The sequence below is a fragment of the Rhineura floridana genome, chromosome 1, assembly GCF_030035675.1.
Source record: "Rhineura floridana isolate rRhiFlo1 chromosome 1, rRhiFlo1.hap2, whole genome shotgun sequence".
In the NCBI taxonomy this organism is placed as follows: domain Eukaryota; kingdom Metazoa; phylum Chordata; class Lepidosauria; order Squamata; family Rhineuridae; genus Rhineura; species Rhineura floridana.
Window position 1 is genome coordinate 152582701 of NC_084480.1, and position 18196 is coordinate 152600896.

The 18196-nt window shown below is 41.0% G+C and overlaps 1 protein-coding gene across 2 annotated transcripts in view; it reads left to right on the forward strand.

The window, feature by feature from the left end:
• Positions 1-18196, forward strand: part of SPAG17 (sperm associated antigen 17) — a 206556-nt gene that overhangs the window by 140050 nt on the left and 48310 nt on the right. For both annotated transcript variants that reach the window (XM_061637825.1, XM_061637834.1), the window contains exons 27-34: positions 378-814; positions 5214-5340; positions 6077-6291; positions 6516-6651; positions 9307-9461; positions 9792-9983; positions 16251-16363; positions 16686-16816. In XM_061637825.1, the coding sequence (XP_061493809.1) occupies positions 378-814; positions 5214-5340; positions 6077-6291; positions 6516-6651; positions 9307-9461; positions 9792-9983; positions 16251-16363; positions 16686-16816 (1506 nt within the window). The remainder of the gene's footprint in view (positions 1-377; positions 815-5213; positions 5341-6076; positions 6292-6515; positions 6652-9306; positions 9462-9791; positions 9984-16250; positions 16364-16685; positions 16817-18196) is intronic.

Below are 18196 nucleotides of genomic sequence, written 5' to 3' on the forward strand. Positions count from 1 at the left end.
AGATAAGGATGTATAGAACCCTCCTCCTCCACTGAGTAGCCTTCTCAAAGCTATGGGGATGTCAACTACAAGTACAGGGATGATCCTGCACTGTTTGCCTCTATATGTTCCTTTTGATATTAAACTTAGACACACACCCCCAGAATTTTCTGCATGATATGTAGTTCCATATTTAAGCCAGCAGAACTGCTGCCATACATATAGTTGGGCTCTCAATCTAAATTAGGCATAACATCTGGACAATAGCTATCTCAGTGTCATCCACCTACCACTCTCACTCTTGATATTTTGATATATATTAGCTCCATATGTTGCATATCACTATGGCTAGTATAATTATCACCTACTGATGTGTTTAATGTCTTGATATGTGAAAGGTGAAGAAATGGAAAACAAGGCCAAGAACGAAGATGAGGAAAGCAAAATAGATGAGACTAAATTGGATGAGGTCAAGGTGGATGAAATTAAGACTCAAGAAGCCAAAGAAGAACAAATGAAAGCCAATGAGGTCATAGCAAGCAAGGCCAAAGCAAATGGAGACAAGGCAGATGAAGCCAAAACCCCTGATGTATCTATGGTGGACAGTGCCATAAGGAATGAGTCCAATGAAGGCAAAGCTGAGGTTGAAACAGAGGACAGTGGGAACAAGAACAAGGAGTCTAGTTTTGAGATACTTACTAAGCAGAGTTATCCGCAAAGAGTGAAGCATTCACAGCTGCAAAAATCAGTGAAGAACCCAGTAGAGCAAGAAGTGTCTAGAGTTACTACCAGACAAGGAACTGTTATAAAATACATGTTGGATGGATCCACTCAGGTATATTATCAGAATTCATTTGACATTGGCTTAGATTCAGTTTTATTATTTCTTTCCATTGGTGCTGATTAACGCCTCACAAAATCCTAGTTTTGCAGAAATGTTTGCTACTCTTAAACTCAGTAAATGACACTGCTGATTAAACATTTAACTACTGTTAAGAGGAGGGGGAGTTCACTCCTTGGAGGGAAGGACGTGACGAGAGAGAGTCCATCATCTGGCAGCTCAGTCTCAGTCTCTGAACTGTGGCTAACAACTGTGGTACTCCTGTAATGTTTAAAGAGCACCATAAAAGGAATTTTTCATGGGTTCATCCATGCAGTCTTCCCTGTCCACGTGATTGCAGGCCTTTAAACGTTACAGGAGCAGGGGGCGTGGTCAACTGTCAGTGGAGATGGCAGCACAGTCAAAGAGCTCCCAAACCAGGAAGGTCTAATTCAAAATAAATAGTGGTTTTTTAAAAAATGCTGGGCTCTAAGTTAACTTAGATGTGATTATGCAGTAAGGAGCATTTTTGCAAAGTGAAAAAAAGTTGGAGTCTTATTTTTCTCCACAGGGCAGATCAGATTTATCTGGGGAGTTGAACACCTGAGAAGAAACTGTCATGGTGAGAGGAAGGTAGTAAACTGAGTAAAGGTGCCAAAATGATCAGGCAGCAGAGAAAGGAGTAGAAGAGCTGGTTCAGATTCTCTAGTGTGAGCTAGCTAAAGACTGGGCAAAAGCTTTGAAAGTATTTCGAAAGGAAAACTTCAGCTGCTGGGAAACAGCTAAAAGATATTGCTAAAACAGCAGACAGTGCATTAAATCAGGCTGTGGAGTACAATACTACAATTGCAAAGCTCAAAGCTGACACTAGAGATGGTTAAAGCTGTACCTGGAAGATGGGCAGAATTGGGGGCTAAGATTTTCATCTTAGCATCAAAGGTCTTCTCTTCATAGAAGTAGAGGAGGGATAGAGATGTGGGTGCTCTCTCATGCATTGGATCAATAGCCTGTCCCTAGATTAATAGTATCCAAAAGTGCCCTCTACTGCGTGTAAGAATGCTTGCAGATCCAAGAGGGATGGATGTATTTGTCAGAGGAATAAAAGGGGATGTCATTGTGACTTTGGGTTCAATGTACAGTGGGACAATTGGGATTCCTGAGCAAAGCACTGGAGGTGCTAGAAAGCTTTAAGAGGGGTGTGGTGTTGATTGGAGTGAAGTTTGATGAAGTATATGACAGGGCACTGGATAGGAAAGGCAAAACCAGAAGGTAGGCAGGCAGGACAGGATCAGGGAATTTATTGCAACCACACAAATTGTTAGATATTTGGAGACCCAGGGGTAAAAGATTATATTTTTTCCTCCCAGACATGCTTTTACTCCACAATAGATATGACCCTCATATCTCAGGCTGGCTGACAAAGGGTGTCAGATGCCTATATTGGGATCACCCTATCTGATCACAACATTCTGCAAGAAAAACAACCACACTCTGCCTTGTGGTGGTTGAGTATAGGGCTACTAGCAAAAAAGTGAACAGAGAGAAAACAAAGGATTTCTTTTCAAGACAATTCAGACATAGGATTCAATAATGCTCTGGTGTGTGATACTTCTAAAGCGGTTGCTAGGGGTTTATATATCAAGGAAGCCAGTACAATAAAAAACAGCACATAGAGACTAAACAAAATATCTTGAAGGATTTTGATATGAAACACCTTAAATGCAGTAACTTTTCCCCTTTAGCGAAAGAAAAAAGGGAAATGAAAGGCTTGGAAAGCTTAAATATGTGATTATTGGATAAGATAGCAGAAATCAATATAATTGATGGGGAGTAGATAAGGTTGAGAGGTATCACAGCAGAATGCTTGGGATGCTCCTAGATGGCAGCTATCTGATCTTCTTTACTTTTTTTCATGAGACACTGCAAGGTGGATGCTTCTGCCTTAGCTGAAACAGCTTTGAGCAAATGGGTTTATGCATGTCTCAGAATCCTGTCGTGCAGGATGATTGGTAGATCTTTCATTCATTCATTTTCATACATTGGTGATCACTTGTGGCTGAGTAAGATTGTCTTCCAAGTTAAGGTCTTTAACAGTGGGTCCGTAAGTGACTGTGGAGGCCAATTCTGGATCCACACAGCCTCCCACAGTGAAGACGTAGGTTTCCAGTTGGAAGATGGTCGCAATGAGGATTTGTTTGACGTGCCTTCCGCTTAGCTCTTTTGTCCCATTTGCCCTGTATTCGTGCTTCTTCAAAGTCCACAGCACCTTTGACAATAGCTGACCTCCATTTGGGACATTCATGGGCCAAGACTTCCCAGTTGTCAATGCTCATGTTACATTTGTTTAGATTTGCACTCAAAGGTGCTGTGGACTTTGAAGAAGCACGAATACAGGGTGAATGGGACAAAAGAGCCAAGCGGAAGGCACGTCAAACAAATCCTCATTGCGACCATCTTCCATCTGGAAACCTACGTTTTCACTGTGGGAGGCTGTGTGGATCCAGAATTGGTCTCCACAGTCACTTACAGACCCACTGTTAAAGACCTTATCTTGGAAGACAATCTTACTCGGCTAGGAGTGATCGCCAATGAATGAGACCCTGGCAAGTGAGAATAAGCTGCTCAGGTCACTAAGGAATAAACTCTTCCAAATCTGTTGTGTGCATGTGTGTTAATGACTCACGCTGGTGTGGGTACAAATCAGTCAGTGTGCTTAGCTACTGTTCTTGACCTTTCAGTAAAATTCAAAATTTTAATCAAAATGTCTCTGTATATATTTTTTCAATTTTTTTAATGAGTTATTTACTAGGGCTGTGCACGGACCCGCCAATCCAATTTGTAGCTCTGATTTGTAAATACAGATCAGGCCCAAACTCGTCTGGACAGATCTGGACCCAGTCTAAATCCAGATCACAATCCAGATATTACAAATCTCCGGAAATCCCATTCACTTACATTGCAAAATCATATTTTTCTTGTTTTATGACCTAGGGACATGAAATGTGGAGCAATGGTAGCTGCTATATGAATTATAGGGAATTAACCCTACCAAATTACAGGAGGATAGCACTAGGGGTTTCATACTAGGCACATTGAAAGTTTGCTCTCTTTTCAAAAAATATGTATTTAAAAATATTAAAAAATATATATTAAAAAAGCACTGTGAGCGCTTAGTCATGCCAATTCTCATGCTTCTGTTTCCCCTGTTCCTTTCTCCTAATTTTGGGGGGAAAAGTGGTGTTGTTTTTAAAAATAATTTTGCTATACTAAATATGAGTAGGTAGCATTAGACAGGCACGGGCTAGCAGCACATGGAGGTAATATGCACATAGGGTCATGAAATTTGGGGACATGGTAGCTCCGATAGAGGGAAATTAGCCTGCAAAATTTCAAGTGTGTAGCTCCAGGGGAATTCATGCTAGCCACCTTTAAAATTCGCTTTTTCCAAGATTTTTTTTAAGACAGAGAAAAACAAAAATGCTATTTAATACTAATAATCACTGTGATTAGCCAATGTGGTGTAATGGTTAGAGCATTGGACTAGGACCTGAGAGACCAAGGTTGGAATCTGCACTCAGCCATGAAGCTTACTGGGTGACCTTGGGCCAGTTACCCCACAGGGTTGAGAATAAAGTGAAGAGGAAGGAGATCCATGTACGTCATACTAAATTCAGAAAGCTGTAAGTAAATATGCCCACAAGATTTAATAATAAATGTTAGCAATAAGACTATAATAAAATAAAGAATAATGCAGGCAACAAATATTTTTAAAAAATCATATGTAAATAAGGATGAAACATGGATTGATTGGGAAAGAATAGAAAACACACTTAAGCTGAACAATTGCCACCCAACCCCCACCAAACATTTCTAAAACACAGAGCTTACAAAAGATTTCTGCATTTTCAGACTTCACCCCTTCCAAGTACTGTGCTTGGAGAGTGTTGGTTGGGGTGATAACATTCTAGCCTTCTTTCCTCGCTCTCCATCCTGGTGTTCTCCTCATATCTTGTTGTAATTGCTCCCTTTCAGAGATATCCTGTCTGGGTCCATTAGACTGTATTGAGGTACAAATCAGTACAAATCTCTACTAATCAATTTGGAACTAGCTGATCCGCTCTGTAGAGATAGCTGCTTCAACCTGAACTGGACAGGTTACCAATTGGCCTGAATCAGCCTGATTTGGTTTGTGATTTATACAAATCTGGTGCTCAGCCCTATTATTTCCACAATTTTGCCACCCATATTGTTTATCTGAGCATTTCAGGTTGTGAGTCTATATTTAATTACCTGAGAATAAGTCCCATTGAACTCAGTAGGGCTTGCTTCAGATTGCATTGATAATTTTATTTGCTCAGTGAACCTGTTACTGATTGTAAGGATTTTAACATGAACAATGTGTTCTCTTCCCTAGATACTGTTTGCTGATGGTACAGTGATCAGGAGTCCTGATTCTGGCCCTGTTATACCACCTCCACCTGCTCCAAGTACACCACATACAGAGGTCACACCTCCTCCTGAAACAACCACCAAGAAAACCAGTAAGTAGTTAGGGGCTGACTATTCTGAAACGGTTATTTTCTGATTCATGTTTTATGGTGCCACAGACTTAGGAAAATGGTGTTGTAGATTTATCATTTGGTCTGATTTCAAGATGACAGCCCCAGCTGAAAATGGTGTCTCAAATGTTCTCTTTCTCTCTTTTTTGAGGCTAATATCTCAGGAAATAACGATGATAGATCTTGTAACAAAAACAAAAGTATAGGTCTGTGACAGTATTTCAATGAGACAGTAGTGGAATACTTAGCCATTATATAATGGCAGGCAGAAAATTGTAGGAACATTATTTCTCTCTCAAACATATCATTTTGAAGGAATTTTATTCACCACAACATTCTTCTAGTAAATGGTTTGAGCAACTGATTTTACAATGCTGTTGTTTGAAACACTTGTCTCATTTGGTTTCTGCATTGCTGTCCATCTAGCACATAAGTTCACATCAAAGGTTTTCTGCAATTTGATTTAAAAAAATCACTATGGAGGGGGCCATATTGTACTGCTTAAGTTCTGAAACACAAAAGACGAAGAAAGTGTCAGTCAGTTAATCATGTGATCAATACAATCATAATGTAAATAATGTAATGGAAAGGAATGTCCCACCCTCTTTGAGGGCACCAAAATGAATTGATTTGGCCCTTCAGTTAACCCACAGATGGTGGTGATGATGACAGAATGCTATTATTGTGTTTGAGCAATTTTCTTCTTCTAATTATCTAGAGAAAAGTATCAAGGGTGTTCTAGCAGCAAAAACTGAAACAACTGAAGCAGTTACTCAAGATCACCTGTCGGATACAGAACAATCCCCAGATGCCCTGGCAGGCACCTGGATAACCACTACCCCATTAGGCATTCAAGTAGGCACCAAGGGATTAGAGAGACTGGATCTGAAGCCACTGTTAGCCTATCAAGCCACTGATCCAGTTAACGGAACGGTATTACTGCATAATAATCTCTCCTATGTTTTGATATGAGATCACATGCTACATTTGTTTCCCTGTAGTTCTTTTTTACGGTAAAACATACAAAAAATACAACACTTTTTTTAAAAGAATGTGAAAATCAAACATATTATTCCGGGATATATATTAAAACATTTTTGATTTCATGTTCAGAATTAATCCATCCCTAAAACTTCATCAATATTCTTCCATTCCAGGTGATGATAATGAGGGAGGATAGGGTGGTAGTGGTGGAGAAAAAAGACGGTTCCAGAATAGTAGATCATGCTGATGGCACCAGAATAACCACTTTCTTCCAAGAAACTATTGTGTCCAATGACAGTGAAGAAACAGGTATGAGTATAATTCCTGTATAGCTCTTTTTCATCATAAAAAACAAAGGTGGATCCATTTAACTACCAATGGTATTGTCCCTTACTTTATCATTTTCCCTCAAAGAGAAATTCATTTAAATCAACTCATCTCTTTTGAATAATTATATTCAGCTAATTTTAGGTGTTCATTTCCCTACTGTTTAAGTTATGGAAACCCCACTGCTGACAACAAGATAGTTGTCTTATGTTTTTGCATTTGTTGTCAGATTCACTGCTTATTTCAAAGAGATTGAGAGGTACAGGATCAGCTGTTCACAGTGGCTGCTGTCCCCCCTCTCCTTACTTTTCTTGTGGCAGTTACTGTGATGATCAGATAACAGTTCTGTTTGCCGTAAGCAGAATCTCCTGTTTCTCCTAAAAAACCCACTCTCAGTACAGCGAGATAGAGGCATAAGCTGATTGCTTACCAATTCACCAGGTCTTTTGCATCAAGAATTTAGCCACTGTTAATAAGCGCTTATCTCTCAAGCAAATGTTGCTAATTGCAGGTAATGCACCAGAGAATATATTTGAATCATGAGCAGAATTTAAGGTCTTCTTTTCTCCAGCAAAATTCATTGAACTGAAAAGTGGAAAATAAGAGACGTCAGCCTAGCACATGCATTCATGCATTCATGAAGTGGTTGGTTTCATATCCCATTGACTTAATGACAATCATCTCAACATTTCATTAACTGAGGAAGATTTAGAAAGAGCTCATCCTTCTCTGGGCCCAATCCCTCAGAAAGCTACACTATCAAGAGACATTCTAATTCATTTTTTGTGATATCTGCAAAGAGAGAATCTTTCATGTGCTTCAGAACCTCTGGGTTTTGCAGTACAAATGAGAAAGGATCCAGATTTTTTGTGCAGAAACCTTACACATATGTGAAACTCTTTTTATTGAACAGTTTTATGAGACGGGCGTATCCTCATGAAAGCTTTTATTTTAAACTCATAGTGAAGCATAATGAAAAACCTTGATTGCATCATTGTGATCACAAGCTGCTGAGGGGCTTTTACATTTGGATATAGAGGTGAACCTAGCTTCCGACCTGGTCGTGGATAAGGAAGACACAGCTATGTGACAGGCTGCCTCCCCCAAATGGATGCATAAAATGAAAAGGACAAAGAAATAAAAACATCTAGCTGTCAAGGACAAGACTTAGAGATGCAGCAGTCATAGCGTCGTTACTGCTCCCCCATGAAGAACTAATGAGACTCCAGAACGCAACTCCTCAGTGGAATTAGACTACATCCTTTGTTTCTAGTTTTCTCATATGACATTTCCCACTGTTTCATATTTGGATGGTTTCTGTACCATAAGTAGCAAGTGTAACCTGTTTTTCTATTTTTCATGTTTCTGATTGACCCATGTTGACCCACCTATTGAGCCATGTAGATGTCAGGAGTAGGCTATGAGCTGTGGTCAGGAAAGAACCAGGAGCTAGGAACTGAGAGCCAGGACAAAGAGCAATCTGCATAAGAGGGCAAACCAAAAGGCAGGACCAGAGAATAAGCCAGGAGTCTGGACCAGAAATGCAGGACATATTCAAGCAAGGCTCAACTGGACAAATAAACCCTTCATGCTCTTTCCAGCCCAGGAAGAGCCCATGGCCATGCTAAGTAGATGGAGCTAGGCCTGAACTCGTTCTTTACTGAGAGGTTGCAATTACACATGGGGCAGTGGTTAGCAGTTCCTGACAGTAGGATGAGTTTTTCAATGAATTCGTTTTAACATAGTTTTCACTTAGGTTTAGGCTAAGTTTATTAAACTTGTGCATCACATCCCACTAAAAAAAGTCCCAAAGTGATTTACAGTCAAAGTAAAAATACAACAATAAAATCACATAAAATAGATTAAAAACAGGTGTAACTGTACAATATCCTGTCAGTGATGCTGCCCAAATGCCTAGGAAAACAAAAGCATCTTTGTTTGGAACCAAAAAGATGAAAAGGTTGGTGCCAGGAGGGCTTTCTAGGGGAGAGCATTCCATATATTACTCATTGTTGCTGAAAGAGCTATGGTAAGATTGTCATTGCTTCCTCCTGGCCAAATAGTTACTAACTGGTTATTAACTTCAAAGTCCTAAATGGTTTAAAGGCAGGACTGCCTCCTCTGCTAATTTTCTACCTGGCTATCCAGTTCCTCAGTAAAGGCCCTGTTCTATATCTGATCATCATAAGAAGCTCAGTTGGTTGAGATACGGGACAGGGCCTTCTCTGTGGTAGTGGCTAGGTGGTAGAATGCCCTGTCCTGAGAAATCTGACCAATACTGTCCTTGCTGACATTTTAAAATATTTCAGAAATGTCTTACTCCATTGTGCCTTTGCTCTGAAGGCTATGATCTATTTGCCCTTACTATCTTTTTTATATTGTTAATTTTTAATTATAATTTATTTATTTATCATTTCGTAGTTGCAAGCTGCCTTGGAGGTCCTGTGGTTGGGACACAAAATGTGGGGTGTGAAACATTTTAATAAAATAATGTTGCATCCAGCTTTTCAAGTAAATGATCAAGAGCCCAGAAGCCATACTTAAGAGAAGTAGCATTGTTCTACCACTCAGTGTAGACTTCCTTACAGTTCAATACAAATGCTCTTCTGAAGAATGTTGGTCTACTTTCATTCCCAGACACTAACCCTCACACCATCACAAGGAAGGTGAAATGTATGCGTGTGGAAAATCCAGACTTTGCCACAGTCATAACAAACTGTGAGGACAGCACCTGTTGTGCCATCTTTGCTGATGGAACTTCAATTATATCAAAGCCTCAAGGAACATACCAAGTGAGTCTAAAATTAGCAATGTATACTGAGATGTTCTAACTCGTTATATTTCAGTGTCCCTTTTGTTTCCTGTTGCTTCCCCAACCCCATCTTACAAATTTTTCAAAGTTCAGTATGAAATCAATAAATGTCAGTATTCTACACGGAACTCTCGAAGTTGATTCGAACTCCTCAAGATTAATAGATGACAAGCAGGGAAAGATACACAAAAGGTAGTCAAGAGTAAAAGGATGAATGGCAATCAGTTTTCATAATAACTCAGCATTTCCATATCACTTACAATGATTTGTACATGTATTGGTGGCTGAATCTCCTTTATTATTGTGGTAGATATTGCCCATGAACAAAGGTTGCCTCTTCATCGATGAAAATTGTTCTGCAGTTTACTCTCCAGAGGCATTTGAAAAAAGTGGATGTGAACTTATATCCAGTTTTGAGGACCAGCAAGCAGGGAAATATATTATGAAACACAACTGCACTGTTGCCTGTGAGGTTATGGATCCAGAAGGAAACATTTTCAAGGTAAAATACTAAGCTTTATTTGAGTATTAGTTGTGTAGATTTGTTTTACAAGGGTTGATTTTAAAGTGGGCTACAATTTATTAAAATATCTTAATCATTTGACTTTTAATTGATGAAGATAAATTTAAAGAGTCTCCAACTTGTGTGCTTCCTTGTCTTCCTCCATCACGGCTGCGAGGAGATTGGAAGCATTTCCTTCTGTTTTTAATTAATTGTACTTTGTGTTTTGTCCAAACCCAAAGAACCTGTGGTTGGTGTGTCAACTATGGCTTATTGAAACAAGATGCTTCAAACTGTGCTTAATGATTCTGGCATTTTTTCAATAAACCATTGGCATTTTTTCTGGCATTTTTTCAATAAACCATTGTTACACTTTGCAACACTAAAAACAATCTCCCAAAACAATTGTGGAATAATGCCACTGACTATTCTGCAGAATAGTTTTCAGTGGACATGAGGAGTGTCTAAGTTTGCACAAGATAAAATGGGGAGGTGAAATATATTCTAGCAAAATTCTGGGTGTGCTCTATGTTTTTAATATGCCCACCTTTCCTTAAGTGGAGTAGTTTAAGCATAGCAGGCTGAACACATTCATCTTGGACAGGCCAAGTTTGTTTTTTCCAGCAGCTAGATTCATTGCTTTAGTAGCAACAGGTTGTAATCAGTCTGAGTTTACATCAAACTGCAGTTTCAGATTCAACTGTTAATGCACCCAAAATAAAAATAGAGCATAACCTCCAGTTTGAAACACAAAAGGCTGTCTTCACCGTCATATGACATTGGCCAATAAAAAGGCTTTGAAATTAATAAAAATAAATTTGACACATTTCTAGGATGAATAATGAGAGAAATATAATTCTCTAGGTTAGATTCTTTGTAGAAACAGTAGTAACACAAAAGCAGCAATGTAAGAAGAACACCAGCAAGCATACAAAAATGCAATTCTCCATCTTTGGAGATGGTAGGTGTTGCCAGCACTCACCAGATGTTCAGAGGCACATGTTACCAATTCTTCCAAGCAACACAGCAAGTGGATTGGGCTGTGAAAGAACAACCCAGATTGTATTTGCATTTTGACAAATTTGTAGGGCAGTACAATATCTCAGAGAAGAGGTCAGGTCTCCTGCTCCCTGGTGCATTCACTGTAGCTGCCCAATTTCCCTGCTTTTTAAAGTTTGATAGAAATATCTGCTGGCTATAGGTATGTTCGTAAACTGCAGGGTTTTTTGCCTATTAGTGAATTAAATTTTTATCCCACCCTCCCTCTCAGTAAGAGCCCAGGGCGGCAAAACAGAAACACTAAAAACAATCTAAAACATCATAAAAACAGTCTTTGAAATATATTAAAACAAAACATCTTTTAAAAACATATTGCAAACATCTTTTTTTAAAAAAAAAAAAAACCTTTTAAAACATATTTAAAAGCTATTCAAGCACGGTTGCAGACTGGGATATGGTCTTACTTAATAAAAGGCTTGTTGAAAGAGGAAGGTCTTCAGTAGGCGCCCAAAAGATAACAGAGATACTGTGTAATTTTTAAGGGGAGGGAATTCCACAGGGTAGGTGCCACTAGACTAAAGGTCTGCTTCCTATGTTGTGTGGAACGGACCTCCTGATAAGATGATATCTGCAGGGGGCCCTCACCTGCAGAGCACAGTAATTGACAGAGTATATAAGGGGTAAGATGATCTTTCAGGTATCCTGGTCCCAAGCTGTATAGGGCCTCATACACCAAAACCAGAACCTTGAACTTAGCCCAGTAGCTAATGGGCAGCCAGTGCGATTCTTTCAGCAGCGGGGTGACATGTTGGTGATACCCTGCCCTAGTGAGTAGCTGCACCACCACACACCGGCTGCAGCTTTCTGACCAACCTCAAGGGTAGCCCCACATAGAGCGCATTACAGTAATCTAGCCTGGAGGTTGTCAGTGCAGAGACAACAGTGGTCAGGCTATCCCAGTCTAGAAATGGCTGCAGCTGTCTTACCAGCCAAAGCTGGTAAAAGGCACTCCTAGCCACTGAGGTCACCTAGGCCTCTAGCGACAAAGATGGATCCAGGAGCACCCCCAGACTACAAACCTGCTCCTTCAGAGGGAGTACAACCCCATCCAAAGCAGGCAACTGATCAATTATTTGAAGTCAGGAACCACCAACCACAGCACTTCCACCTTGCTAGGATTCAGACCCAGTTTACTGGCCCTCATGCAACCCACCACCGAGTCCAGGCAGCGGTCCAGGGCTTGCACGGCCTCCCTGAATCAGATGTCACAGAGAAATAGAGCTGGATATCAGCGTACTCTGACACCTTGCCCCAAATCGTCTGATAACTGCTCCCAAGGGCTTCATACAGATGTGCAACTATATGAAGGTCTAAACTATGGGGTCAAGATGGTACCCTGTGGCACCCCACAGCACAACTGCCAGGGGGCAAAAAGACAATCGCCCAATGTTATTCTCTGAAAATGACCCTGGAGATTTAATCGGAACCACTGTAAAGCAGTGCCTCCAATACCCATCTCATCAAGTCAGCCTAGAAGGATACCATGGTCAATGGTATCAAAAACCACTGAGAGATCAATTAAGAGTAACAGGGTTGTACTCCTCCTGTCCTTCTCCCGATGAAGGTCATCCATATGGGTGACCAAGTCCAATTCAGTCCCATAACCAGGCCTAAACCCAGACTGGAATGGGTGAAGATAATCTGTTTCATCGACGAGTACTTGCAATTGCTGCACCACAACCCTCTCATCACATTCCCTAAAATGGAGGTATTTAGAACCAGTTGGTAGTTGTCACAAACCAATGGGTCCAGGGTGGGCTTTTTCAGGAGCGGTCGGAACACTGCCACTTTTAGGATGGCTGGAACCACTCCCACAAAATGTGTTGACCACTCTGGATCCACTCTGTCAAACCCCCTCAGCAAGCTTTAATAAGCCAAGAAGGGAAGTGTCAAGTGGACACATTGCTGGCGGCATCAACACAAGCACCTTGTCCAAGTCATCAGGCTACATCATCTGAAACCGTTCCCAAGAAGTTGCAGCAGACGTTGCACAGCACACCTCATTGGGTACTACAGTAGATGTGGATGGGGCACCAAGACTGCTACGGAGGCGAGCAGCTTTACCCTTTGCCTTGCAAACATTTCTCAAGGGCAACTGTGTTAAGAGCCCGACGTGCTTCTTTGCTCAACAGCATGACAAGAGCTTCAATAGGATCACCTGCTCTATCTACTTGGAACTCCCCAGGGTATTCAGGAATCTAGTGGATTCCATTAATCTCAGGTGGAGGACCATCTTAATCTGCCACCCATCCCGGCAGGGGAGGATCAGAACCGTAAGTCTAAAATTCACCAGGAAGTGGTCTGGCCCTGACAATGGGGTGATATCCAGAACACCTTCCTCCATTTGGAGCAAAAACTAAGTCGAGGGTGTACCTTACCCTATGTGTCAGGCTGGTGACAACTTGAGACAGCCCCATGGTCATAATGAAGACCATGAAGTACTGAGCTGGAACACTAGAGGCAGCCTCAGCATGAGCATTGAAATCACCCAGCACAATCTTTCTGGGCTCCTCCAATACTACAGCTGAGATGGCCTCTGCCAGCTTGGTCAGAGAATCTGCTGGGCAGCAGGATGGATGGTACACCAGCAGCAGCCCTATTTTACTGTCTCCTTGACCTGATACCAGGTGCAGGCTGTCACAGCCAGCTCCAAGACAGAGTGGTTTCCTGGTGACAAGAATGGATGTTCTGTAGACCACAGCAATCCCTCCCCCCCATGATCAAATCATGGATGAGTGTGGTCTTATTGTGTACCGATCTGGCATTAAAAAACAGCACACACAGGCAAGTGGGTGGGGCAGATGAGCAACAAGGAACCTTTCCATGGGAGGAGTGGGAGCTAGAAACAAGGTGTAGATAGCCTTGCCTTCCTCTTCTATGGTAGCTCACCATCTCCCCATGGCTATGTCTCCCTCTACCTATGATTGGGGTGGCATCATCCGTGTCCCTCCTTACTAAGACTCCTCCTAAATACCTGATATGGACACAACAAGAGCCCACCAACAAAACCTATCTGAACCATTTATCCCAGTAGGCCTCTGAGAGAATTGGTAACTGTCAGACCCACTCAATATCTTTCACACAGGGCACATCTACTCCTCCCCCCAACCAGGGAGGTTGCCAGTTGCAGACACTCACTTCTGCCAGTTGCAGACACTCACTCTGAAGGCATCTAGTAACTTTCTCCTAAAATTCAGTTCACTGCACTGGCTCTCGCCCTGCACAGGAACTACACATGCACCATACACCCTCCCCACTACCAATCTCCTCTAGATTTTTTTTTTTTTTTACAAAATAGAAGGGGGTAGCACCCTCACCCTCGGAACTCCCTAAGGAACTCCCCAAGGGACAATCCCCTTTGGTGTGTCCCCTTCAGTGGTGACTTTGCCAGTGGCAGACCTGTTGCCCACAGGCTTTTATGCCCCCTGACCCAGCCAGGACCTGATGCAAGGGTCAGGCAGGGGGTCCCAGTCCTTGCAGCACTTAGCAGGGAGCTCAGCTGTCTCAAGAGACAGCAACCCAGAGGAGCAAGCAAGCACCCAGATGCTGAAGTACTTACTCTCAGCGCAGGTCTTCTCCAGTCCCCCAGTGCTGCAGGTGTACATGCAACATATTTTAATTTCAATGATTTCATATCTCCAGACATGGTACCAAGGTCTAATTAACACTGAATGTGTGTATTTGATATGAGCTAAATGTTCATTTCAGAAAGTTTTATCTACCCTGAAGTGGCCTTGCAATTAACATGTCTAATCTATTTCTCCATCTCTAGCCCTCTTTTATCAAGGAGGCAAGGCTTACTGTTTTAAGATTTATGCCTTAGCACAAAGAATCCCTTGTGCAAGGTCATAAAGAGGGCCGTGTTATTCCCTGTGCAAAAGTGTGTACTATGTTTTATTAGGCAGGAGGAATTATTTTATTTCAATTGATTTCACATTCACTTTTAGACTATTAAGTACTTCATGGTCTAGCTGTGCAGGGAAATTTGTGACAGTTGCACAAATGGTGTTCTCTTCTTCATATCTATTTTTGCTCCACATTTGAGGAACCATGTGGATAGTTCCAACACTTTCAAAGACGTCAAATGTGGCAGCATTAAATTGAGCATGTGTCCTTTCACTAAGTTCATTCTCCAATTTATACATTTTAACCTTAGGTTTGTTTAAGTCGTGTTTTTCAAGGTAGGTGAGATTATATACATGAGTGAAGGGAATTAGTGTTATTTTTTATTTCTTACATTTTTGTTCCTTTTCCCTCAAGAAATTCAGTGCATTATACATGGTCATTTCCCCCATCTCCCACCCAATGCTATCCTCACAATAATCCTGTTATGCTGAGAATGACTGTTACACAGGGAAATTCATGGTTGAGATGAGATTTTGCAGCCAAAGATCAAAGACCAACACTGACCACTGCGCTGCCTCTGTCTATGGCAAAGAGCCACCGTGCAGTAGATATGTGAGAAGGATAGCCTGGCAACAGGACGGGTATCCCTGTGGGGAAATGGTGGACATGTAATGGAATACACAACATTTCACAGTCATTTCCAATTATCTGCTGAAAGAGAGAGGGAGGTGGGAATGTTGTCATTGTTTCAGATGGCACAGTTAAACATTTTAAATTAGGACTGTGCAAAATGTTCACATCCAGACATGGTCAGCACAAAAGGAGGACTTTTGGGAGATGTCTCCTCCCACCAAAATACACCACCACCACTGTCTCGATAGTTGTGCCTATCTATAATCTGCTACTTGGAGGGGGAGGGAATGACTTTTTCTTCTAATAAAGGAAACTCCACTAACCAGAGATCACCTCATGAACGTGATGATGTTGTGATACCAGAATGGGGCAGGAAGCATCGCACACTCTCTGTCTCCAAATTTGCTTTTGTACCATCCCCTCTGGCTTCACATGAACACTTTTTCCTGTTTGAAGTGGGGTGTAGCAGGAGGCATAAAGTATTGCAAATGTGTGAAAAATGTCATTGCTGCTCTTCCACTCAGTCTTTCAATTCAATGTTCCTGGCCCTTTTGATTTATTATATAAGTAATTGTAACAGGTGAGACTTGGGAGGAAAAGCTGAGACTATCTTCTCCCTGCGGTTTCAGTTGGAACTGACCTTAGCATACAGACTGACAAAGATATCAGTGCTCAGAACAAACTAGGAGAACAATAGTTATGGCCTAGTGGCGCTGCTTTTTATTACAGGTCATGGCTGATGGCAGCACATCTGAATTCATTGCTAATATTGATTCTGATGAAAAGGAATTGGAACCCACAAAAATTCAGATTCCAATCATATATGGGGAACATGCACCCAGGTATGAAATCAATAAATCTTGCCAATTATGCCATTTGAAGGGCCAGCTACCAAATTTTAAGCATTGTTTGAGTTTTGCTTAATTCCATTTTAGTTCTTACCACATTTGTTGTGTTATCTTTCCCGCCCCTTTTGTTGTTTTATATTGGGAAGATCTAAAGTTTTAAGCAATAAATTTGTATAGCCTGAATAAATTTGTGTGGTTGGAAGAAAACTTTATAACAGCCCAGTTTTGGCCTTTTGTTGATGCTTCTGGTATTCTACCTTTTCATTATATGTTGTGCATTCTGGAACTGATCAGATTTGTGGGGTTGGTGATTTAGATTCTTCATTGTCTATGCTGATGGCTCAGGGACTGAACTCCTCCGTACCAGGGATGCAGACGAATACCTGGCAATGGCATATGGTGATCCGGTTACAGCAGTTCTACAAGAGCCAATACAAGAGTGCCCAGGTAGGAATGCAATATTTCATGCAGGTCAGTCTTGTTTTGAGGGTGTTTCCCACAATTAGCTTCTTGCCGCAATTTTGTGTTTGCTTTTCATTTGTTGAAAACAATCTATATCCTCAGGGTTGCCTTTCTATTTTTTGAATGTTCAAAGTGCTGCCTGCCATATATTATTGTGTGTTATGCTTAAAATAGCCCTATAATAGTAGGTCACTTTTATTATCCCTTTGTTGCAGATGAGTAGGTTAGGCTAAGAGTAGCTTGCCTAAGCTACTTCCGGGCAGAGGCACGATTCAAACAAGGGACCACCTGATTCATAAGCCCAGTTGCTTCATCACTCTGCCACACTGCTCAAATATTAAAAACAAAATATTTTGTTCCTGGAAAATATTATACATCCTGCAGAAGTATCTGCTATTTCCTATTGTGCAGCTAGCGATGGGCGAGAAATTTGGTTCAGTCCACATTTCAAGCTGAGTCTATCAAATTCACACTTTCTGAAACAATATGAGGAATGAAACACAGCCATCCTTCGAAATTCAAACTTAGTTGAATTTTCCAATGCAGTTCGTTAATCAATGTTTACAAAAATGCATATGTTAGGGGAAAGTGAGCATTAAAATGAAAATATTTTTATGGTGTGAGTGAAAATAACATACAAAAATCAGAGATCTGAAATTGACAGATCTTTCCATCCATAATAATAGCTATTCTCTGCTATTTTATGGCCTTTTTGTTGAGACTTACTGTGTCGTAATTTTTAAAAATGTTTTGGAGGTTTTTGCTAGGTTTTAAAAATATACATACTTATATTATTTCCATCAGTTTATCAATAAGGGCAGCACAGGCTATCCCACATCTCTTCTGAGCAAGCTCTTCCTGCTTCATCTATTATGTGCAGTTGGAGTCTTGGGAGTGTATCATGCAAAGGCTTAAATATTGTCAGAACATATTTTGATTCTGCGAAACATTCTAACGGCTTACCTACACATTACATTAAGAATGTGACTAGCCATTACATTTTAGGTTTTTAAAAATAAACTAACAGGTGGAGGGCAATAGTAATTAGCGCCACAGTATTTAGGGAGAGGAGGTTTAAACCTGCCCTCTCAGTCTTGGTAAAAATGTCATAGCAATTAGCATTAGGAGAAAACTTCCCGTTGGTGCAGGTGGAAGCTTTTTTCCTTAGCCTAATTGCCATGGGTTGGGAAGGTGGGCTGTTTTTGCTAAGATCATAGCTAGGGAGGGAAGACTTAAATGTCCCTCTCTATATGTTATGGTCCCAATTACTTTTTCCCCTCCTCCTCATCACTTACAAAAAATAGCATGATTGCTAATCACATCATTAATGTACTCTGTAGACAGGGCCCAAGTTTCTCACAGAAG